The 25,129-nt window shown below is 36.8% G+C and overlaps 1 protein-coding gene across 1 annotated transcript; it reads left to right on the top strand.

The window, feature by feature from the left end:
- Positions 1–707: 707 nt before the first annotated feature.
- PHC3 (polyhomeotic homolog 3) lies at positions 708–25,129 on the top strand (the record flags this gene model as incomplete). Its single annotated transcript, XM_082487154.1, has 14 exons — positions 708–833; positions 1,597–1,755; positions 3,184–3,261; positions 4,849–5,007; positions 6,411–6,509; positions 8,726–8,966; positions 10,483–11,360; positions 12,743–12,893; positions 13,943–14,196; positions 15,045–15,201; positions 19,221–19,347; positions 20,754–20,892; positions 20,984–21,215; positions 24,809–25,129. 14 exons carry the CDS (start codon positions 708–710, stop codon positions 24,961–24,963), a joined length of 2,955 nt encoding a protein of 984 aa, XP_082343280.1. The 3' UTR covers positions 24,964–25,129.

The following is a 25,129-nucleotide window of genomic DNA, read 5'->3' as shown; positions in this document are numbered from 1 at the left end:
AACACATCTTCTCCCCGCCCATTTTTTAACATCCTTTTAAAAGTAATAAACAGCAACTCTGTTATTTCCTGTTAATTATAATACTAACACTGAAAAAGAAACTAAACACCCCTCATATATTGAGGTATGTAATTAATTTCAGTTTTAAAGACAACATTTTGGGAGAGAGATTTACTCTGCCACAGAGGGAAGTCTCATAAGGCTGGGAGGAATCATCAGAGATGCTTCAAATAGGTAGTTTCTTCCTTGGCTCTTGCTGTATTTTGTGAGGTATTGCTGTAAAAAGTAAAAGCATTTTTCTCTACGTCCTTTCCATCTCTTTCCAAGTTGAGCATGCCACCAAGTGATTTTTGCCGAGAACATGTTTTGCTCTATGTACAGAATGATCAGCCAGTAGTTCAGTGATATGCTGTAAGGAAGAGGGATGCGGCAGTACTCCTGTGTAGCTTGCTGGAAATCTTGCATGTGTTCCTAAATTGGTCACCTATTGCTACTCTTGATGGATTTTAGAAGATTATAATCACATCTCTCAAGAAATTCCATCAAGTAATAACAAATACTACAAATTGATCCATTTGAAAATTGTCCATTATTCTATCTTAGCAAAGCTTGGATTTTTTTTTTGCCTTTAAATTTTGCGTACTGGCCTTCTGTTTGTGAACCACTTTTATTTCAATTCTGCCAGGCTGGACAAACACTGCACAGCTATGGAGAATGAACCAAACACAACAACATGTTCTGCATCTACAACTACTATCACTACCACCTCCACTTCCCGGACACAGCTGCCACAGATATCTGTCTACAGCGGCTCTGACAGGCATGCCGTCCAGGTACTGGGCTATTCAGATATTCTTTCCTGTCCTGTACAGTGCTCCCAAATACAGGCATTGCGTGATGCTTTACACAGGATTAACTTTCCGTTCTTAATTGCTGTCTTCTTTCTCAATATCCGACTTACTGGTTTTCAGAAGATGCTGTTTACTGAAGGCTATCAAACCACTTAAGAATAGTGCAGGGTATGAGCCTGCCTCCCAAATAAGGCTGGGGGAAATGGTATGCTAGAAAGTTTGTTTTTTCACCATTCCGTAAGGGTATGAATTATTAACATAAGCCTTTACAAAATATCACAAAATAAAGCTGTTCGTTTGACCAGCGTTGACTACAGGGATCCAGAGGTATCTGTGCTTTGGATCCAGTCCCCTCTTGCTGTTCTTTAAATAAGGTCTCCTTGAACTCTGCACGCTCCATTCTATTGGGTTTGATAATTGCATCTCTCACATACTTCCCCGATCTTTCAAAAAGCGGAATGTTATGTAGGACTTGTTGACAAGAGCCTAAGAGGTTTGGATGTTGTGTTATGAATGATGCTGTATTGTCAGCTGATTGTCAGGCTTTCCTTGAAAGCGTCAATATATTTATGTTGACTATATTCTGTGACTTGGTTGAGAAGAGTGATGGAGCAAGTTCAGTATTACGTAATTGGTGTGAAAAGAATTTATTTGGGTTTATTTCCTTGTAAAGGTAAACTTCAGCATCATGTCAGCATGGTGTGTACTTTGCAATTGTAATTAATTACCTACTGATTCATCACAGGTTATTCAGCAGGCCTTGCATCGTCCTCCTAGCTCAGCTGCTCAGTACCTCCAGCAGATGTATGCAGCCCAACAGCAGCATCTAATGCTGCAGACTGCTGCTTTGCAGCAGCAGCACTTAAGCAGTACCCAATTTCAGAGTCTGGCAACTGTACCACAGGTGAGAGCGAAGATTGCTGAAAAAGAATGGTTTACTACTTTCTAGAGTAGGACTACAATTCTAGAACATTGTCAAACATAATAACAGCTTAAGTGCCTGAGCTTAAAGCCTCACAATAATTCACTGTTGTATTTTAACGACTTTCTTATTTTAAATTGTATCTTCCTCCAAACTATTTGGAGGATTTTGTCCAGTGTTACAGATGCTCCAGTAGGCGACCATTCCATGCTTTATTGCATACATTATAATGCATCATGTAAATCATCAAACAGTAATAAAATAAATATTAAAAATAGACTACTTCAATCTTCATCCCACAATTTTCTCTAAAAGTTGATGGGGAAGGCAATGAATAGCAATGTAGCTTTGTGAAATCAAAGAAAAATAATGAACATCTGGTATCTTAGTGTGTTTTGCCACACATCTGGCTGCATTATAAATAATGGCAAAATTGAACTTTAATTCTGAGTGTGGAAATGTAGGAAGTAAATGACAATTAATTTCTGAAGCACAGCTTTTAATATTAGTGAACACTAGAGGAGACCCATTTTGAAAACTCAAGAAGTAGAAATATTTCCTTTGACCTCAGTTGACCTCGGAGTGAGAATACTGTCTTGCAGAGATAGGTGGTTGTTAATGATTATACACATGGAAATGCTAAAACCGAGTTAAAGACTTCAGGGATGTAGCTGTTTGTTGTCAGAACTAGAACTGACTCTTCTATGATCCTGGCTTTTTCTTCTATACCTTTTCCATTAGATCGTGGTAATATATTGATTTGTCACTTTTTTGTGATGGATTTGTGTGTGCCTATACCGAGATAGAGCAAAGAAAATCAGATTGGGGAAGGCTAAGAAGTTTTGGTATGCAGTCTGTTAACACAGAAATCTAAATCACTGTCCCTGTGTTCATGTGAAGGGATGGAATAGTGTACTGTTATAGACACTTAGATGTTCATACATAAATTATTATTCTACAATATAAGGGTGTTCTTTACAGCGTTTGTAAAGTTTGTTTTATTTTTGGAGAATTCTAATCATAATAAAAATTATGATGTGAGTTATAATAATGACAGTTTTTAATGATGTCACATTTTAAGTTCTGAGCACCACAGGTAGCTCAGTTAGCTCCATCATTAACAGTTTGGTAGACTTTACCTCTGATAGTTTTTGTTCAAGTCTTGATCTGCAAGAATCTCAGTGCCTGAAATTGGGTAGGAATTCAAGGCATTTAGCACCTTGCAGATAGCATTCCGTAGTGCAGAGTGCACTTTGCTGAAAAGTAATTCCAGTGAGTAAAGCATTTTTACTGCTCACTCAGAGAAAAGGTAATGGTAGAGAGGGATGTTTCTGATGGTTTATGCAATAATATGAACATCACTTAAACACTTTTTGATTTCAACATTTGATACGTATTCTTGCTATTTAGGCAAGCCTGTCAGGTGGGAGGCAATGTACTTCCCCCACTGGGAGTGTCACTCAGCAGTCAAGCATGTCGCAGACCTCGGTACGTAACTGAACAAAGCCCTCCATCCATTCTCAACCCCTCCTAGTTATTATTTAAGTACTTGGAAAGACAGAAAATATTCTAGTATTTAAATTTGTATGGTTAAAATTAGTATTACAGAAACAGTAAATAGAAGTATGATGACTCTGTAGTAAGTGTTGGCTGTGCTTCCAGCATCTGCTAGTGATCCTGATGCATGCTGCCAGCAGCTATCGTTGCTGGCCAGCATTGGAGGCTTCCACAGTCCCAGCCCACTCTTGGTGCTTTGAGGGGCAGCTGCTAACCCCACAAGCACTAGTGACTGTTCAGACCGCTGCAGGAGTCGCTTCCTGAGCTTTCATCTCTTACATGGTTTCTTATTAGATTTTTCACATCAGTTTCTTTATTCAGGGCACTATTCTAGGTTAAAGTCATAACTGTGTATCAGTGATTAAAGAGCACCAAATCTAATGCTCACATATGTATATTAAACTGATTAAAAGTTTATAACATTCATTCTTTTATTGAATATCATCTTTTAGCATGCATCTTCTATGCACTTTCAATTATTTTATCCATATTCTAGGCATGTGCTCAGGTTTCAGTTGTTAGCAGCTCTGTGTTCAGTTCATGTTGTATTTCTTTAAGTGGCATCTTCAGATATGTAATTTGCACAGTCTTTTATGTACAGTTCTACAGTTGTCTTGAGTTAGGACTGTGATAGTCCTGCAGACATCCTGCTTATTAATCATGCCCTCAAGCTGTTCATGGCTTCAGTGCATAGCTTCAGTGGTTTAACTGTATATTTTTTTTAAGCTCTCATAGCATTGCTTTGGCTTACAATTGTTAGAAGTAAAATCATTCATTCGTTAAATTTTGGAGGGGAAGTCTTTAAAGATGTCTGATGTTAAACTAACAGAATAATTGGGCTGGGATTTTTCAAGGAAATCTTTTTGAGTAAGTGATGAAAAAGAGCTGGGCACTTAACTCTGTTAGACCGGTTAGAAATAAAAAAAAAAAAAAAAAGCCCCAAACCAAAACCACAACAGCTTTTGTTTGAGAAGATGCTAAAAAGCAATTGTTGAGGAGCATTTCATATGAAATTGTAGAAAGTTTTGGTCTCCAGTCATTTTTAAATATGCGTATGTATAATGAGTAATCAAAGTGCATATATGGTGGCACAAAAAAGTGTCCTGATCAGGTTGTATAACAAGCATAACAAAAGGTATCAGCCAGTCAGATAATATAAACATTAAAAAATGCTTAAATATTAAAATTCAGGTATTTTTCTTAAAATATTTCAGGCTCATGCTACATGTCCTGTAAATGTGTATTTCTATGAGGTATATTTTTCAGACATCATAATATCATTGTTTCTACTCATAACTGCTTATTATTATTTACTGCTGAATGGTTGTTTGCAGTTTAAGAATGCGAATGTATGCTCTTGCCAGAATCCAGTTTTGTGATGATTGGCTCAATACATTTTTGATATCTTTACAGTTCAGAGATTTCAGCTGCCCCTGCTGTTTATGTCAAAGGCTTTCTGGCTTTAGACCCTAGGATGAATGAATTTCCATGACAGAAGCAATATTTTTGTTTCCTTAGATTAACCTCTCCACCTCTCCTACACCTGCACAGATAATAAGCCGTTCACAGACCTCCAACACCACCAGCAGCAGTATTACCCAACAGACTATGTTGCTGGGGAGCACCTCTCCAACCCTGAGTGCGAGCCAGGCTCAAATGTATCTACGAGCTCAAATGGTAAGTTTTGAGTACAGTTCTTAAGCTTGGTTTTGGTCTGTCTGTTGGTCCCCCTCCCCTCCCCCCCAAAAAATTAACTGTTTCAGTTTTTGTTTCTATAAATTATTTATAAATATTTTTCTTGAGTTTCAGATAGCACTGAGAATTTAGTCACTAATTTGTGAATACGTATTTTCTGAACCACTGTAGACATCAGGAGCAAAAGTATTGCTGTAGCTCAGTTCTCTGGTGAAATTTGCTCAAGTGTTTTTAGCCTGGTCGTATGACAGCAATAATGGAAACATCCTTGTATTATCAACACTGTTTCCAGCACAAATCTAAAACATAGCCCTGTACTAGCTACTATGAAGGAAATTACCTCTACCCCAGGCCAAACCAGCACAACTGGCAACATTCAGAATTCTGACTCTTCATTAATTTTTTAGTGTATTTAACTAAGATTGTTCTTTGCATTATTGTCTCTACAATTCGTGTTAGATACATAGCTTTCATTCTCTTTGGATTTACTTGAAACTCATGAGATTCTTGCAATTTCCTGTCAATATGGCATTTCCATTTCCTAATGGGGAACTTTAAAAAAAAATCTGTTTAGTGATTTCTTTTGTATTAATTTTTAATTTAATTTAATACTTTCTCTAGTGAATTTCATATGAATTGAACCTTACAATCTGTGTGATCAACCCTTAACTGTAGCTAGCTCATAGTAACAGCTTCATTGCCAGCTTGATTCAATTCCACATAAATACCTTCGTGTTTTCTTCTTAGCTGCTCCTTGCGTTTGAGGTATCTTTAAAAATATGGAAGACTAACTAATGATTTGGTGTCAAGCCTTCCATAAAGCTTGTCTTTGCTATATTGCCTGTAAAGAAATTAATGACAGTTAGATATGCTGGAAGTCGGTAATTTCAGGGTGGTTGTATGATACCTGTTCTTACTATTAAACTTGATTAGCATAATTAAAGTTGATATAACAACTCTGCTTGTTAAATAATATTTTGAACGATTGGAAGATCTTGTAAGTTCTCTTTCTGTAGCATTGTAGATATTGGGCTGCTCTCTTGACTTTTTTTGCCTTTGTTTCACTAATTTGTAATATTGAAAGGAAAGTCCTCTTTAAGATGCTTGTGTGAAAGATGATATGTGTGTTTATATATGAGAGATTTTTTTCTGAATATGTAGAACAAATATTTTACATTATTATATTTATTTTACATTATTATATTTTAAATTTATTTACTTAAACTACCATGACAAACTGTTCTTTGAGTAAGTTCATCTGAAAAGAAAAAAAGAAGCTATACATCACTACATATAACTTATGTATGTCTCTTTTAATTATTGCGTTTCTTTCACATATTTTCAAAGTTTCCGTTTGTTACCAGATACTTTTTCTTGCTTAACAGCTTATTTTTACTCCTGCAACCACTGTGGCTGCTGTCCAGTCTGACATTCCTGTTGTCTCGTCATCTTCCTCATCTTCCTGTCAGTCTGCAGCTACTCAGGTGAGCTTGTGTAAATTTTTTAAAGGTATGGCCAGTGGAGTGGGCCAAAACTGAGATGTAACGAAACATTGTGCTTAAGTTTTACTTGCTTATAAAAACTAGTAATGGGTACTGGTTATGTATTACTTCAGTGTCTTCTGTTTACCGTCATCAGACATTTAGAGGTGATCATGTTATATGTAAAATTGGGATCCTGGATATGACATTTCAGGTCTTCATATTTAGCTCTCATCTTTATTATGTTGAATAACTTCATGTTAGCAGCTGAACTTGTATCACCTTTTCATTGCTCAACTTATTTGTATATCATCTGGAAAAAACATATGTCACAGCACAGATATCTACAGAACGTATTTGTCACAGTCTTCTGCTGTGAAAAACGAACATTTATTTAACAAATTTATGCTCTCGTGAAAGATCTTCTATCTTAGCAGTTTCTTTAAAAGCCTTTGGTAAACAGACCTTGTTTAGAAATCTTACAGAAATCCAAGTAAATTATACCTGTTGAATATTCTGCATTATACCAGTTGAATATGCAAGTGTTGGGAGGTACTAGTCTTTGCCATTGTTTGTCCATTGTAATAAATGTTCTTGTGTCAGTCTTAATCCAGTCAAACTGAGATCTTCTGCCACTGACTGTTGAATTAGTGCTCTTTTCTCGATGGCATTCCTAACTTGTTTTAGCTTTTTTCTGGAGCTTTGCTTTCAGTTTGACTTGAATGCAGCTATGTAACTCTTCCTTTAAGTATGTTTTCAGTTACTTTCTCAGCACATGCTGGGCTCTCTTTCGCTTTCATTTGAGTTTTCAGCAAAGCAGAGGGCATGCTATGATACTGAGAGTCTAATGGGAACCCTGCTTTCAGTATTCTATAGGCTGGACTGTGAGACCAGGGCTTTTATCTTTGGGCCCTAATGAAAGGGCATGGCAAAGCCTTCCCACTATTGCTTCCAAAATTTAGTTGACCTTTGGTTATATAAGTAGATGTGTATATTACACTTAGCCGAGATGTTTGTGAAGGTACAGCATAGGGATCTCACAGTATTGTCTTCCATGTAGAAATACCAGAGAAACTCAGAAGTTCATCAATGATTAGCAGTGTCTCAGTGGCACACCTAACACGGCCTGTTAGGTGAACTGACACTTCTCTCCTACTTACTCCTCTTCCTTTCTGCTTGCATACTTTCTTCTTTTAATATATGCCCCCCTCATTTATGACCTGGATGTCTCAGATTAGTTACCTTATCTGTTCAGATGTGCTGAAGGTTGATTTGTGCTCACAGAGATAGGATTGCAGTAGATGCGTCAGGCATGCCAATAAGGAAACAAATACCGTTGTCTTCAGAACAGGATTTGAATGTATCCTGTGGTAACACACTGAACAGTGAGAAGTAAAATGTCAACTAGCTGTTCGTTACACAAGGACTAACTGTTCAGTGAGGAAGGGATTATGTAATCAAAATAGTGGATGGTGATAATAATTAGTCCTCTTTTTCATGTAACGTATGATGTAAATTAGTGCTACAAGGCCAGTCTTTTTCCTTGAAAATAAAGTTCTAGTTCAGGATGTAGGTTTAGAAAGCTGGCATCATTATACACAGAATCTGGTGGTGGTAAAACAGACATTAGTGAAAATAATCACTGACTGATTTACATTTCAGAAGGCAAACCTTTTGTTTCATGTGACATTGGAGGTGTCATGATGAAAAGCTACATTAATATTGCTGTAGAAATGAAGGGCTCAGGTTTGTTAAGACATGGATAACATACAGCAAATTCTGGTCCCATTGACTACCCAAGGCTCTGTTTTCTGTTATTCTCTGCAAACATACTTACAGACCACTGCACTTCTGCAGCGTCTGTTTAAAAAAATTGCATTTGCTTAAGATGCTTTGTGTCATTCACTTTGAAGGCACAATAAAAGAGAAAAAAATGCAAGTTTAATTTAACATAATGAAGCATTCCCATTTATTTTAAAAATTCAATAAGAAAAAAGATTTCCTCTATTTTCTTTTCACTGAAGTAATTCTTCTCTATTCTTCTCTAAATTTTGTGGCTTAAAAGATGCTTTGATATGCAGATTTTTAACTCCTTACGTATTCTGATCACATGGGGTGAGAAGCATTACATAACGTTATTCTTTTGCTATTTTTGCCTGGATGTTTGTCATAGATGTTTATATAGTTTGGGGTTTTTTTACATTTTGCTCATTTCCCAGGTTCAGAACTTGACATTGCGCAGTCAGAAGTTGGGTGTATTGTCAAGTTCACAGAATGGCCCACCAAAGAGCAGCAGTCAAACTCAGTCATTGTCTCTGTGCCCTAATAAACCTGTAACCAGTTCCAAGGGCAGCCAACCAGATCCCTCAGAAAGCAATAGAAAAGGCGAGAGCCCAACTCCAGAGTGTCGGAGTACACCAGTCACACGGACGTCAAGCATACATCACTTAATAACACCAGGTAGGAATAAAATGGAGCTATAAGAAAGTTATTTTAATTAAAGTTAAATTAAAACTATGTTATGGCTTTGTCAGAGTCCAATGCTCTTTGACTGGGTTCTTTTAGATATGCCGTAGGAGAAAGTTTAATGTTTAATAGTAAATTTACTTATTTGTTTATATCGGATGTTACACAGGACTTTAAGCAGCGTGATACAGCAACGTTCTTAAATCACAAAACAAACCCAATATGGCAATTGCAATACACAGCTGAATCACAATACAAACATGATTTTCATTACTGGTCTGTCTGTATGTTCATTGTCAGGATATGTCATTCCTAATCTCTGGGAAGGAATATGTGGTCTGAAACCACCTCAAACCTCGTAATTCTCAGGAAAACCTATTTTGCTTGTGGTTCTTTGTTGTTTTGTTTTTTTTTTCCCATCTTGTCTGTGTCATCAGAATGTTCTCATATCAAGTACTTTTATAAATCCATAGGTAATAGTGCCCAGAATCTTTTGTATTAAGACAAATCAAAATAAGCATGCAGTTGGTTAGATAGGCATTTACATTGCGTGCAATGTATTTGCATTTTAGCTTCCTTATTTTGAAAGAGTAAGGGTAGTCTGGACATTTGGTCTGAATTCTGTGGAATTTAGCTTGGCTTAAGAGCAGCTTTTAGATAAGGAGTATGACTGCGAGGCAGACATTCTTGAGGTAAGGTATTGAGCCCTAATGCTCTTAGAACTCACTTGTGTAAGGAAAAAATCCATCTTCACTAGCAGAATAAATAATAAAAAAGACAACATAAATGAGTTTTTTCTCAAGTGGAAAAGACAAAGCAAGAAGAGCTTTGCACGTGGAGGAAAATATGTAGGCATGTGCTGTAAGGAATTACTAACAAGTCACTAGTTCACTTAAAGGTGATGCAATATCTCTGGAAGCTGCAGTATTTTTAGATTCATACCTTTCAGTTTGTGTGTTCAAGTTCAAGCAAATACTTTGAAAGGTTTTTAATTCATACTGAACTCTTGGAATTTTGTTTAGTCTCTTAAAATGGTATTACCTAAACTTTAACTTAGCAGTTAACAACAAATCCTGTTGATTGTGACATGCTTATCTCTTCCATTCTGGTCTGTTTCAAAGCAAAGGTTAAATCCATTTAAAGTTGCATGAAATTCTTAAATAAGTGAAGGCTGGATCAGCAATAATCTTAGAACTAGCATCAAAAAGATATTTAGATACTTTTATATAGAAAGTACATTATGTGTGTGTATATATATGTAAAAAGCATGGCTATGGTTCTCTATTCATTGCTGCATTTTGCTTTGGAAATTGATATATTCCCCAAATAAATTGTTCTTGTGTACTATTTGCTGTCAAAGAAGATATTTCTAAACATAGATCCAAGGGGTTGAAAAAGTTATGCTGGTCTTACTTTAAAATAAAAACTTCCTTTCTTTCAATGTTTTTATAATGTTCTCTGGACTTAAAGAAATAAGTACTAATTGCCACTTTTTTTCCCCCCCTCACAGCTTCATATTCTCCATTGCAATCTCATTCTCTAGTAAAACATCAGCAGATCCCACTTCATTCACCACCTCCAAAGGTTTCCCATCATCAGCTGATACTGCAACAGCAGCAGCAAGTCCAGCCAATTGCACTTCAGACTCCATCGGGTCAGGAACCCCCTCCGTCACAGCACTGTCTACCCCTCCCAAGCCATGGTCTTCCTTCGGGTCCCAGCAGTGTCCAGTCTCATTGCTCACCTATTCACATCCATCCTCCACCTCTGACACTATCTCCTACTCCATCTCAGTCAGCTCAGCAGTCAGTAGTGGTATCCCCTCCACCTTCTCACTCCCCTAGTCAATCACCCACAATAATTATTCACCCTCAAGCACTTATTCAGTCACAGGCAAACTCCCTCGTGCCAACAGCTCTTCAGCCAGAGCAGACTGCTCCTCAGCAAACTACTACCAGTCCAGTTCGACCGATTGCACAGCCACTTAATCTTCCATCGCATCTTCCACTTCCATCTTCCCCTGCTGTACACATAGGATCAGTAGATCAGCCCAGCTTAGTTTCCCCAGGCCAACAGATCGTGTCCTCGACACCACACCAGCAATATTCAGCCTTGCAGTCCACGCCTATCCCTCTTGCAGCTCCTCCTCAGCTGTCAACATCTTCAACCCAAATTCAACAACTGCCGTTGCAGTCTGTGCAGTCTTTACAAGTGCAGCCTGAAATTCTGTCCCAAGGCCAGGTTTTGGTTCAAAACACTTTGGTGTCTGAGGAGGAACTTCCCGCTGCAGAAGCTTTGGTCCAGCTGCCATTTCAAACTCTTCCACCACCGCAAACTGTTGCAGTAAATCTTCAAGTGCAGCCATCGGTACCAATTGAAACTCCAGTGGTAAGTGGTAATATTACAGTCTTTTATCCTCAGAGCCAAACCAGTTGCTAGACAGAGCACCAGAAGAAACCTACTGATTACGGAAATTAGTTTTAAAAAAACAATAGACATTTTGCTCTGATTTTTTTTTGTCTTTTTGTAATGGATCATCAATCAATAATATTAACCAAGAATTATGAAAGTGTAACTTTTTGACCTAAAATCTTACCTCATAATGAAATTGCAGCATATCTAAAGTTAAAAAAGCAAATAAACGTATGTCAACACTTACATCAAAATGAGTTTTGATAAATGTGCCATATGTTAATGCAAATATAATACAGGCAATCAAAATTTTGAGTAGGAGAATCATCACTATACTAGGTATGAAGGTGTATAGAGGATTATTCAGATAATAGAGTTCTGGATAATTAATTTTGTACTAACTTTGAAAAGATCCTCTTCATAAAAAAATAAGGGAAGTTTTGATGCTATCTTGGTGTTCCCCATCGCTGCCATTTTAGTTTAGTTCAATGTTGGTCTCAGACGTTTGCATTTTGTAAGGTTTCAGCTTCACTCACACTGAACCAAAATCATGAACAGTGAAACATCAGGGAAATTAAATGATATGCAAATAATGCTGACATTTAAGATGGCATTGCTAGGCTTTAGTGCTAATGAGATTAGTGTGAACAAAGGAACAGCTCTTGTAGGCTTTTTTTCAGGCTACCAACAGGTTAAGGAAGAAGGTGTGCTGTTTATTTTTAATTTATATTAAGAGGCTAATGATAACCTCAACTTTCTGATAGTTCATGTAGAAATTGGGTGAAAGAGTAGAAGGCAGGTTTGCTTTCGACGAGGTGGTGTTTTACATCCTAATCTGCTAAATTGGCTGTCAGTAATTCATGTAAATTTGCTTTAATGGTTTTAAGGAAAATACCTCATAATCTCTTATAACCACTAATGCTTGATAGTCTTGGTGGACTCTTCTGAAATACTCAGTTTGATTACACTGCTGTATAAGATAGAGAACAATTTGCAGACTTGTCATTATGTTACAGAAGTGTTTAAATAGCTACAAATGTGTGTGTAAATACAAATACAGTAAACTAAAGATAAGACACTGAAAAAGTCAAGTTCTCTGGCCTGTTTGATAGGAAAACTGTGCCTCTTTATATTTTTTCTATTTGTAACAAAATACTTCAGTTTTGCTCTCATAGACATTGTGATGTCCCCGGAGTTCATTGTTTTGTAGGCAGTTTGGAAACTAGTATTTTATTAGGAGATTAGCATATTTTAACATTTTAACTGGTAATTTATTTTAAAAACTGTATTTATGCAACTCTTTTAAGGTATTAAGATAGAGTGGAAATCTCTCTAAAGCAATAGTTTGTTGGATGCAGATTTACCAAGTGGAGAATGTATGTGAAGAAGAGATGCCCGAGGATTCAGATTGTGTCCATATGGCTAGAACACCTACGCCACCCACTTTGTCTCCACCAGCCATAACCTTGGGGAATGGAGAGGCACTTAATTCAGAAGATCCTTTGTCAGGTGAGAACAAATGTCAAACTAAGGCAGCTATTTTGCTTAGAAACTTCTACTAGTTACTGATGTCTTAAAATAAAAATCTACAATTTTTATCAATCTTTATCTAATTTAGTCATATATTTTTCTTAAGTAAAAGAAACTATATGAAATATATTGGAAATCCTTGTGATAGAACAAATGATTCAGTCCCAAAAGTGTAGCTTATATATGTATTTGGATAACATGTAGCATGCAAAATGCTTATTTGAGCTCTTTAGCATATACTTTTATACTAAAATCTTAACAGGAGTGTAAATCTCCAGTTAATCTTTAAGTGTAAGCTGTGTGATATGGGCAAAGTATGCTGACTGATCTGATTTGAAGATTGATTTTGCAGAATCAGGATCAGTAATCAGGAGTCACCTACACTGTATGATTCTTTTTGGCACCATTTTTATATGCCACAGTAAGGAGCTATTCTAATGCAAAAGCTACCGATGAACATTTTTCTTCTTCAGTGAATTGTAAGATATACATGCCTGTATCAATTGTTGTCCTGCAAACTAATGTAAATTCCCTGATGTGCTAAATACACAAATATGTACTCTCTCTATATATAATATGCTATACATGTAACTGGGTGCTTAGGGGTGCTTAGTGGCTTGATGTTGTGTATACTTGTAACCTGAGGCTCAAAACATCCCTGAAAAGAAACTCTCTTTAGAAATACCTCAGCTGCTCAGTCTTGAGGATCCAATGTTTGAAAATGCTTGTTTCTGCTCTTGACTTATGGATTTGTGGTTTGTGTAGGTAATTAATGGCCAACTATGCTTATAGTTACTAGGTACTGAGTAAAGGAAAATGTTTACATGAGAACTGTTAATTTGTGGAATAGTCTTTCAAGGAAAACCATCTTGTTTTGAAGGCAAAATCTAGAAACCATAGGGAAAAGCCTGTGTTACAGGATGATGGGTGCAGAGGTGGGTGTGTTTACCACCCTTTAGTTCTAGAATTCTGAGCAAACAGTTGGATATAAGTGATAAAAACATAATATACTTTGTTATTTTTTTCAGAACATGGAGGACTACCTTCGGTGACATCATCAGTCAGTGCCTCAGTAATTAAATCTCCATCTGATCCTTCACATGCCTCTATTCCACCACCACCTCTTTTGCTTCCAGCAGCAACAACAAGGAGCAACAGCACATCAATGCCCAATAGCATTCCTAGCCTAGAAAATAAACCTCCACAGGCTATTGTTAAACCACAGATCCTGACCCATGTGATCGAAGGCTTCGTGATTCAGGAGGGCTTAGAGCCGTTCCCTGTAAGTGTAAAAGTTGCTATGAATTTTTTACTACTAGTTTTTGACACAAACTACTTTTAAGGATGATGTTATTTGTGGCTAGTAGCTATTTAGATCTTGAATCATTTTTCAAATGTTGGTTTTGACCTGTTTTCCACTGATTGGTAACCTGTTTCTTACAGCATTCAGTATACTTGTATACTGTTTGTATTTTCTTATGTACATAATCAGAATTCACACTACTTTTTGGCTTGCCAGTCTCACTGGATGACAAGGCACGTAAATGAAAACAGAGACACAGTTGAGTAAATAGGCTATATCCAGACATAACTATGGGCAGTAGTTAGGCTACCATTTGCAATAACTTTGTTTTACGTTTCTCTGTCTCCTAGATGCCTCAGTTTAAGTGATATCTTAATTTAAACCTCTGAGATGAGTCTGTTAAAATTCTAAAATGTTAAAATTCTGTTGTTCAGTGGACTGGCAAGCCCTGTACTGAGCTTGGTGTGATCAGTACTGTGTTTGGTAAGAGTTACTGCTGAAAATTTAAATCCACAAATGGACAGTTTAAAACCTATGAGCCTGCCTTACTAACTAATTTAATGCCTCTCATTTTCCCAGTCCTTCATTTCTGTAGATATAATGTGTTTCTTCCTCTGTTAAATGTAATTGCAATCTCTGTAGGGCGGGAGTGAGTCTTGGTATTTGTTTGAGAAATAGTATTTAGAGCTTTGGCACTATATAATAATGATTCATTGATACAGAACAGAAACTGATTCTAGTCTCAGTTACAACTGCTAAGTTGCAAATACTATTTTCAGTTATTCATTGTTCAGTTAATCACTGTTGCTTTACTTTTATTGCAATAGGTAAGTCGTTCATCTTTGCTGGTAGAACAGCCTGCAGAGAAAGGATTGCTAGTGGAGGGTCAAATCATGAGTGTTGTGTGTGTTGAATCAGACATGCAGAATACAAAACATGCAGACAACTCATCGGACACAGAGATAGAGGATATGATTGCAGAAGGTTTGTAGTTTTTGTTTAAATATCCATTTTTCTCCCCTTCAGTTCTGTATGTGTTACAGAATCCCATCCCATCTGTACTTCTGGAATCTTTCTCCAGTCTTTACACTATGTCTAATAGAAACTGCTTTCAAAAGTTTTTTACTAGCTACACATCATAACAGCAGTTGCTGTAGATGCAGACGAATGTCAAGAAATTATGATCATCATGGATTTTTTAGAACTCAGCAATCAATTATTTTGGATGTGTTACACCACTATTACTGTTCAAGCCGAAATGTAGGTAGCCTCATGAGTGTTATGAAATGGACATTAGACCATGGACTGACCCAGAACTCACCTTTTTGTATCAATTCATCCAAGATTTGAAAGGCCAGAATTTTTCAACCACCTCTGGATTTTCTCTTCCACAGCTTGCGCAGTTGCTGTTTTTGGTGATCTGTTTAAATTTGTCTTAATGCAACTCTTAGTTTCATTCTCCTAAAATAGTTCTTTTTCCCCTTTCGTATCAAGACTGTAGTGAGCAGGGTAAGAAGGGACAAATACATTGCCTGCTATTGCCACAGGTCTGTATCAGGGAGGTGGCTGGAAAAAGTCAGGACAGCCTGTCCTGACCAGGTGTCCTGTCACCATAGCTGTGCTTCAACTATTTCCCACTCCAAGCATTGTAAATTGTCACTTAATTAAAACAGTCCGTGCCCCTGATCTTTTCTCATGGGAACTTTCAAGATAGCAAGCCCAATGGCACTTTGTTAGTTACTGTGGTTTCTGCCTTGGTGAATGGTACTGAAGTGCAGTAGGGAAGCTGGTTGCATCCATCGTGTATCTCAGCAAACAAATTAGCTTGAAATTCAGTCTTTTAGTTCATTAGATTCTGCTACATTATTTTTTACCACAATGATTTATATCTGTTACTGCTTGTAAGTGTATTGAGTCATACCCAAGTGAAGGATTGCAGACAAGGTAGAAAGCATGCTTTAGAAAGCATTCTGAATTCAAGAAGAGTATTTATTGGTAGTGAAGTCATGTAAACGTAGTTGGAATTCTTGCTTAATTCTGATTTACTTTACTGCTCAGGCAATATGTATCTCTGCTTAAAATTAAGAGTGTATTTTTACCTGTGGCTGTGATTTTTAGTAGGAGCTGGTTTGGCTTGGAAGCACATCACTGAAAGGAAATACTGATAGGCTGCAGTCCTCCTACACGTTGATATAACATCTGTGCAAAGAAGTCAGAAACTGTGGAAGCAGTGCCTGAAAATGAAACACAAAACAGGATTTCCTAAATTAGGGCTGATTATATGATTGCATTTACTAGCATTTCTCAGCCCTTCTCATTTTGCAGTAACAGCCTAGCTTAGGCAGTGGCAGATGTTTGAAGTGCTTTGCTTTGTAACTGTAACTGTCTTTTGATTATGTTGGAATTAAGTTGTCTACATAGCAAAATGAAGAAATGGTTTTTAGAGAGTCCTTTTTTTGAATATATTACACAATATTCTACTGTAAAATAATTTGAGGCCCATACCTTATCCTTCACAACACTTCACGTAGGCACAGCAGACTAAATTTTAGATGGCAAGCATCTGGCATATTAATAGTGGAGGGCTGCAGTGTGACTGGAAGTTTTCTAAACCTTTGTTTCATTTAATTTAAAATTGCAGCTATTTTTTTGGTATTGTCTCTCAGCGAGAGCTTCCATTTAATGAGTTCTTTGAGGGAAGTCCAGTGACATGAAAGCATCAAGCACAAGAGGCTTTAAAAAAAAGTTATCTGGTAAATTGTATGACTCGTTTTACATTTTTTGGTTATTTTACAGCTCAGTGGGGTTATACTACATTTCTAGACACAAAGTGAGACTTGTAAATCTCTTAGCTCATGACTGTGCTTAGGAAATTGCTACTAAATAAACTTTCTTGATTTTTTTTTAATACCTCTTTTCACCCAAAATATTACAAACAAAAGAAACTTTGCCATCTGGTGTATCTTCTAGAATATTTGAAGCTCTGTGCAATAGTTATTTTGCCCTTAATTTGTTACAGTAGATCTTAATTCAGTTTTCTTTTCAATAGCATTCTCTAAGTACTTTTCAGTGTTAGCACTATGTTGTTTCTCAGATGTCAAACAGCGTGTCTGTTGTTTTATGGAATTATTCAAACATTCATGGTTTTGTTTTTAGATGTTGTTCCTGACAGCTTGTGTTATATAGACAATTTGCAACTACTCATTAGATGAGCTAGTATGAGACATCCAGCACTGAGGCACATCCACATATGCAGAAGTTGAGCAAAGGAGATTTTCTAATACTAAACCAGGGTATGATTGCACTTATGGTAGAAGCACCTAATAACGCAGAAGAAAAGGCTCTTAGCATCAGCTTTTGCTTCACTCTATTGTCACTTTATTCCACCTGGATTGGGAGTGAGGATTTTGGGGGGTTTCATTTAGAGAGAGAGTGATTTATTTGAAGGATGCATCTCTGGTTGCAAGGTTGGTCAGATTTAGTATGTTTACAATTTCCAGTTTTTACTCCTTGGGTGATACCAGCTTACTAAGTTGGAGACTTGCAACACGGTAATTTTCAGTCTCACACTGCTGGAGGATTTGTTGACTTCAGTTATGTCTTTGAGCCCTGATACATCAGATATGTTATTAGAATACCCTCTTCAGTATTTTCAGCTCTTTGCTGCACTAGTGGGTTTTTTTTTGTTTTGTTTGTTTTTTTGTTTGGTTTTTTTTTTACCTTGTTGGTACAATAGTTAGTGTTAGCAAGCAGTTTAGTATGTTAACATCTCTATGACAGGCTTTTACAAATTCATAGTTACAATCTTTCAATTAAACTTTGATACCTGCCTTTGCATTAGCTGGCATCAGAGCTTAACAGTTTAGAACAAAAAACTAGTTTGCAATTTTTGCAACTGGTTATGTAAAATTAAAAGTATGAATGCAGAAGGTGAATAGCAAGAGGCAAAGTATATGAAACAATGGCCCGGGTAAATTAAAAATGTGGGAGAAATGTATGTTCTAGTGCTCTGAATTTTTGAGCGATCTATTTTGTCTGTGATTGCAGCCATGTGGCATGCAGTTCTTTTACTTAACCTGAATGACCACAAAATGTTACATTTCAGTTTGTGCCAGTTTCACTCCTTTGCTCCTTACGATGCATTTCACAGATGGTGCATGAGGATAAGGGGTGTTTTTCTGTGCCAGAGTGAAGTTGTTTTGCAGATATGGTGGCATTATTCTAAACTATGTACACACCATGCTGTACCCATGAAACTCTCGCAGCAGAAGAAAGCATAGACATTCAGCATGTGACATGTATGCTGCCTTGGTGCCTTGTACTGCTTTCTTTTGGGCCTTTTTGCTTTTCCTTTCGCTGGTGCTTCTGTCAGCTGGTTGTTGAGTTCTTCATAAGGAGCAGGAGAAGGTACTCCTCATCTCACTAGTAACAGAAAAATATTCTGTAACAGTAGACTGTAAATTAGTTGATGCTATAATCCTTTTATTGCTTATATGCAGCTTATCTTTTTCATAGATAAGATTCAATGTTTTACTTGCTTTCACAAGTTTCTCTGGTTGTAGCAGTTACTTATTCAAAGAAAGTATTTTAAAAGGTTAATGCATTATGTCATTACAGGAGAGCTTGAATTTAGACTGTGGAATGCCTGGTTCTCTTAATGAACCCTTTATAAGCAATTTATGAGGACTGTAACACTTCTGTTTAATTGTTCGCTATGTTTGAGGGTGTACTTCCTCATGGATGGCTCGAAATTTAACAAAAAGCTGATTAAGTTCATTGAGTAACTTAATTGGAGGTTCAGTAAGGTTCAGTTTGCTCAAGATCTTTTCTATAGAGAGTGGAATCTATGACTTGCTTAGCTTTGCATAATTTTCTGTTAATCATAGTTTTTAATTAAATGTGTTAGGTATTTGAAAATCTTCTACCTGCCTGCTTGAGATGAGAAATTCAAACAGTTTTGTGTCATTGAAACTGACTTCTTTATGCCTCACTCCTTTCTTTAGAGGGACTGGATGAAATTGAAAATGATCTTCTGAAGTGTGAATTTTGTGGAAAAATGGGATATTCTAATAAGTTTCTGCGGTCAAAAAGATTCTGCTCCACATCCTGTGCCAAAAGGTACTCTGTCTAGTTATTATTTATCATTATGTGATTAATGGAATAGTACCCAAGTAGTATCTGATGTTGAAAAATAAAGAAACATTAAAAACATGACAGCCTTCTAACTGAATTTGCAGAGTATATGCATACAAAGGACTATGGTGGATTATAATATATTTCAAGAACATAGAAAAAGAGAATTACAGTAAAATTGTGGACCTCTTTCCAGAGGGTGCTGTGAATGCTCTTGGGCTTATGGTGAAGGTGATGGGTATCATGGAATAGAAATCCATTACGGGATAATAAGTGTTTGGAAATCGGTGCAGAGGTTCATGGGCCACAAATCAGTGTATATTTTGCATATTCCTATTGTCTTCCCCTTGATGTTGGGCAATGTCAGTGAAAGAATGCTGGGCTAAGTGTGCTTTCTTACAGTTTTGTGCGATGCTAGGGAAAAAAACACATTGAATTTATCTTGGCATAATTGAAATGCTGCACAGACAAAAAACATTTTAAGAATGTTTTTAGTAACAGTGTAAAAATTCTTTACTTGCAAAGAGTAAAATAGAAATATTAATAAACAGAAATAATTTAGTGTTTTCTAAAGCTTCTTCTTTCTTCAAATAAGAAGTGATGCCATTTGCTTGTACATGGTTGGCAGAGCAAAGCAGCTCGTTTCTGATTCTCTTTGGGTTTAGTATGTTGCTTTTATTTTGTTTTGGTTGAGAGGAAGAATTCATAGTCAACATCTGAATGTGAAATCTTCCATCATTACAGCTGGAAAATTGATATTTAATCCCAGATGGTTTAGAAATAGGGAATAGTTTCCCATTTCTAGTCACCACTTAGTTCTTTTTTTTTTTGCATCACTGTGTCTGGAGACCATCTTTTCCTTTACGTCTGCTACTTTTTTAATCTCCAATATGAAACATTCCTGTTTTAAGTAGTGGGAATGTGTATTTTTGATTTGGTACTTGTTGTGACACTACCAGCAAAATAATCTTAAAAAGGAATTTGGCCCCTTAATCTTAAATTGGGAATTTTTGCCTCCATCCTCCTTTGACTGGGTATCAGCTAGGTAGAGAAAATGGAAGCAAAAGATACAATGCGACTTTAGACTTTCAGTGGACATTTTAGAGAAGCGGGATTGGACTATGTGATAAAGTGCAAATGTATTTCTATCATGGAATAGGAATGGGAAGAGACAAACATCTTCCAGGGATGATCTAGATGTACTTGACCTTGCATCAAGACAAGGGGTTTGAGTAAATGGCGTTTGAGATACCTTTCTCTTGTATTTCTGTGGCAGCTGTTGTTGTCTTTAGTTAGGCAGCATTTCTACGACACTGTAATTTTATGGTTACTTGATTGAATTCAGTCCAAAAAACTATTAGTGCATTATTGAATATATCTTACTTCTTTAGGCACAGCCTTAGTTGCACTAAGAAATTTGGGCTGTTTACATCAGACAAGACCAGTCGTTGGAATCGGAAATCAGATAGCCAAAGTCTTGGGCGACGCGGGCGTCGACCGAGTGGCCCTGATGGGGCGTCGCGAGATCATTTTCTTAGACAGGTCTGTGGAATATTTGCTTAAAACTATGGCATTGATTTGGGAATTGCAAATGAAATATAATACTGTAGTGTATTTGTACTACGTTTTCCAGCTTCCGATTACTTATCCATCTGCAGAAGAAGATGCGGCTTCTCATGAAGATGCTGTTCCAGCTGCCATGACCACCCGTCTGCGAAGACAGAGTGAAAGAGAGAGAGAACGTGAACTTAGGGAACTAAGAATTAGGAAAATGCCAGAGAGCATTGACTTGTTACCAGTAGTGCAAGCTGACCCATCAGTATGGACTGTTGATGAAGTTTGGGCCTTTATACGTTCTTTGCCTGGTATGTAAGGACTTGTTCCTTTTTTTTCTTTTAACAGTGAAGTTCCTTGCTTTTTAGCGTCAGTGTGATGAGAAGGTGGTGTGGTAACAGCACAAGTGTACTCGTTAGTTGGTGACAGAAACTGGAATGTGATTTGTTTCCTCTTGCTTGTTCCTTCAGCACAAATCCCATGTTGGTAGAACTAGTTCCACTTCTGCTGTTTCATCCCAGCTGATGGAGATTAGAGCTGTTCCTCCCTTCAGTCTGACTTCTCTCAAGAGGTCAGTAGAGAGATCAGACACACTTCTTCCCTTTTACATTTCTTTCTTCTCTTCCCTCCTTACTTGCTGCTTATTCAGTAGAAAAAGCAAGAAGAGAGTTATTTCCCGTTATAAAACTGAAAAACTTGAAAGACCTGTCCTTATACAAGCCATTAAAAAAGAATAAGCAAGTTTCCTCTATAAAGCTAAACTTTGTTTTGCAGAGCTTTGCTCAGTGACTGAAATGCAGAGAACTTCTGCGTATAGACTCTGCATACTGGTAGACACAGTCTGTTCCCAGAAAAAAATAATAATCTTGTTTCTCCTTATTTACAAACCTTTTCTTTAGCTTAATATTCACAGTTACCTTTATATCATCTTCAGGTTATTTGACATTTATTTATCATTTCCTCACTATCATGAGCTTTAAAGTTTTGCTCCCCACTCTTTCCCAAGAATGCCATTCTATCTGATCAGGTACGGTAATCCTGCCAGGTGACAAGGCAGGTGTCCATAATAGCAATCATACAAGAATTTTTGTGCTTACCCACGTAACTCACATGTCAAAACATTGACTTGGTTTAAGTTTGTTCCTAATTTTCTACTTTTTCTGGAATGCTAAACAGTTTTTCTGTGTTATCCCATTAGGCTAATAACCTGTAAGGAATGCATCTTCATTGCTAAGTCTTACGCATGGGTTCTGACAGATAATCTTTTATAAAGTAGGTCAGGCAAAGAATTGAGTAAGGGATGTCTTAAATCAGCAAAAGTCATCCTTGAAGTACCTTTCTTCTGATACTTTATAAATTGCCATTAAGTTACATTATCTGCTTCTGGTAACCTGCAATGATGTATGTAAAAACGAGCAAAGCTCCTTAGGTTTAAGACATGGTCATTCACCTTTCTGTACTTCAGCTGTGTTACTGGAATACAACTATATTGCTGCTGTTTTGAGTTACTATTTTTATAGATTTGAGGCTCTACTTAATAACTTCTTGATCCTAGGTTCTGCAAAAGAATTAACTTCCTGTCCTAGAAAACTTAAAGCACTACATAGACACAATTCACTTGCAAGTATGAAAACAAAAAAAAAATTCTTAAAATGTGGTTTCTGTTCTGAAACCATTATTTTAGAATATTTCACCAGCTGCTAGATCTGGGTTTTTTTTTTGTGTTCTATAAATAAGGATTTTTAAAAACCTTTATATTTCTCTGTATTTATAGAAAATTTATTATACGCATTCCCATCCATATTAAGGCCTAGTTTCTCAAATACTTTTTTTTAAAAAGCTCAATAGGTTTAAAATGATATTCACAACCTGCCAGAATTTTTATAGTTCCATAGCTACATCCATATTTTTGGCAATTTGGGGGTTTATTCTGTTCAATATATTCTCAAGCTACTCTCTTGAAAAAATGTTTTTTCCTATGCTGTCAGAATTGAATAATACAAGAAATAATATAACTGGCTTTCATTATGCTATTTTGCAATGTATACTTGGTGCAGTCCATGCAGACCATCTGCCATGTTGTAGGAGATGGTGATTTGTCAGCTTTTCATAAACATTAGGGACATCTGGTTTGATTTACAGCTTTCTGCATCAGTCTGTAGCTGAGATCTACCTGCGGAGTCAAGTGGCCTTGTCAAGCTTCTCCTGAATTCCTCTGGAGTCTTTTGGAGAAATGAAGATTGTACGACACTTTTACCGTTACTTATTTTTTCTGGGAGGAAGAGACAGTAACAGTTTAAGCCCCAGCAGAATTGTTCCTCCTTTCTTTCCTCAGTTGCAAGATTAATGGTCTTTCACCCTCTTCCCATCCTTTTTTTAGCTAAGTTATTGCACAACAACAAATTGCGAAAATGCTTAAGAATGCCTGAATGGGCTTGGATGAGGGAACTGAAATACATTCAGCTTTCATTCTTTGCTTTTCCAAAATGGCTTTGATAAAAGGTATTTTAGGAGACGTTGCATAGAAATGCTTTGTGTCGTGCTAACCTTTTCCAACCTTGAATGTTACGACTGCTACACAGTTGTAACACAAATGAGTTAAGGTTTGGATGTCTATACTTCCTTTCACACTTCCTTTCTATTTGGCTCTTACACATTTGTAAATCCATCAGGAAATTAGACTATCTGTTCTTTATAAAACTGAAATCTGAACATGCAAGAGGACATGAAATTAGTCAGTTGCTCTCATCTGGGGTGGAAAAGGAGTTCGCAGTATTTTCATATCTCTGTAACAGGGTACTTTTAGAACAGGGGAAAACATAAAATGCCAAAAATAAATAGGCTTAAGTGAGGAATAATTGAAAGCAGGAATGGAAGGTAGAGCACAAATTAAAATGTATCTTGGCTCTGAGATGGATGGAGAGACCACTGGATTGAGAACATAAATATATGAAAAACATGAAAAACGTGGCTATGGGGGAAGAAGCTTCAAATAAACGCTTCAAATAAACAACTGACAATGAGTGCTGTTATTCACATCGTTAGAAGACATTTGTCCATATAACAGAGCTGCCATACAGCCAGGCATAACTGACTGTTTCTGCTTAACAGATGTCCAGAACATCATTTGAGGAACCTTTTGTTCCCACAGTGTTCTTCAGTGGGAAGGGGCCCTCAGTTACTTGGGACAGCCCAACCCACGAAGAGTCCTCTTTTTTATGTTGTAGGCCTCAGTAACCTGAGACCCTGTTATTTCATGTTCAGAAAAAGAGTTTATAATTTTAAAAAAAAAAATAGTTTAACTAGTTTAAAGCTGCATTTGTGAAATGAGTTACTGCTGCGTATAGAATATTCACTCAAGATACTGATGATAAATGTCGTTGTGAGACCGTTATGCTAAAGCCCATAAATCAAAATTCTGTTTACTTAACCCAGTGGTGGTAACATACAGAGGGAATTAACACCTTTTGGAAGCTATGTGAATTTTCTCATTGAGCTGTACATAGCAGTAGAATATGCATATCTTTTTATTGCTGGAAAGAACCCACTTGAATTATGCTCTTACTTGATTGCTATTTCAGTGGTATTTTGCCAGTCTTTTCCAATCATGAGATCATGGCGATTGTTCCTCTTAATGAAATGAGAAATCTGTCTTTGCTAGGACTTGAAATTTCCAATGAGTAATTCTCCAATAATTACAGTGAAATTAGAGGCTGTAGTAAAAATTACTTTCAGATTATCTCAGAAGTTCCCATCGTAAGATTGAACTGTTGCATATACCTTTGCAAGCTAAAGGGATAAGCATTGGAAATTGTGTAGCTGAAGAGCTGTGGTCTGTACAGAGTCATTGCATCTAAGAATGCACATTTCTAACTCAGTAATTCTTTTTTCTGTTGCCGTGTAGGTTGTCAAGATATTGCGGATGAATTTAGAGCACAAGAAATTGATGGACAAGCACTCCTCTTGTTGAAGGAGGATCACCTTATGAGTGCAATGAATATTAAGCTTGGACCTGCATTGAAAATCTGCGCACGTATCAATTCCTTGAAAGAATCCTAGGGGGTCAACATGAAGGTTTAAACAATTTCTCAGTGACAGAACCGACAGTAATATGCCAACATCTTCACTGTGGCATGAGTGTTACTGTGATGTTTTGTTAAATATATGGGATTTTCCCATATATTAAAACCTTTCCTTTGATTATACCAGGTAGTCCACTGTAGTT

The sequence above is a fragment of the Vanellus vanellus genome, assembly GCF_965231255.1.
Source record: "Vanellus vanellus genome assembly, chromosome: 8".
NCBI lineage: Eukaryota > Metazoa > Chordata > Aves > Charadriiformes > Charadriidae > Vanellus > Vanellus vanellus.
This window is presented reverse-complemented; position numbering and strand designations above follow the sequence as displayed.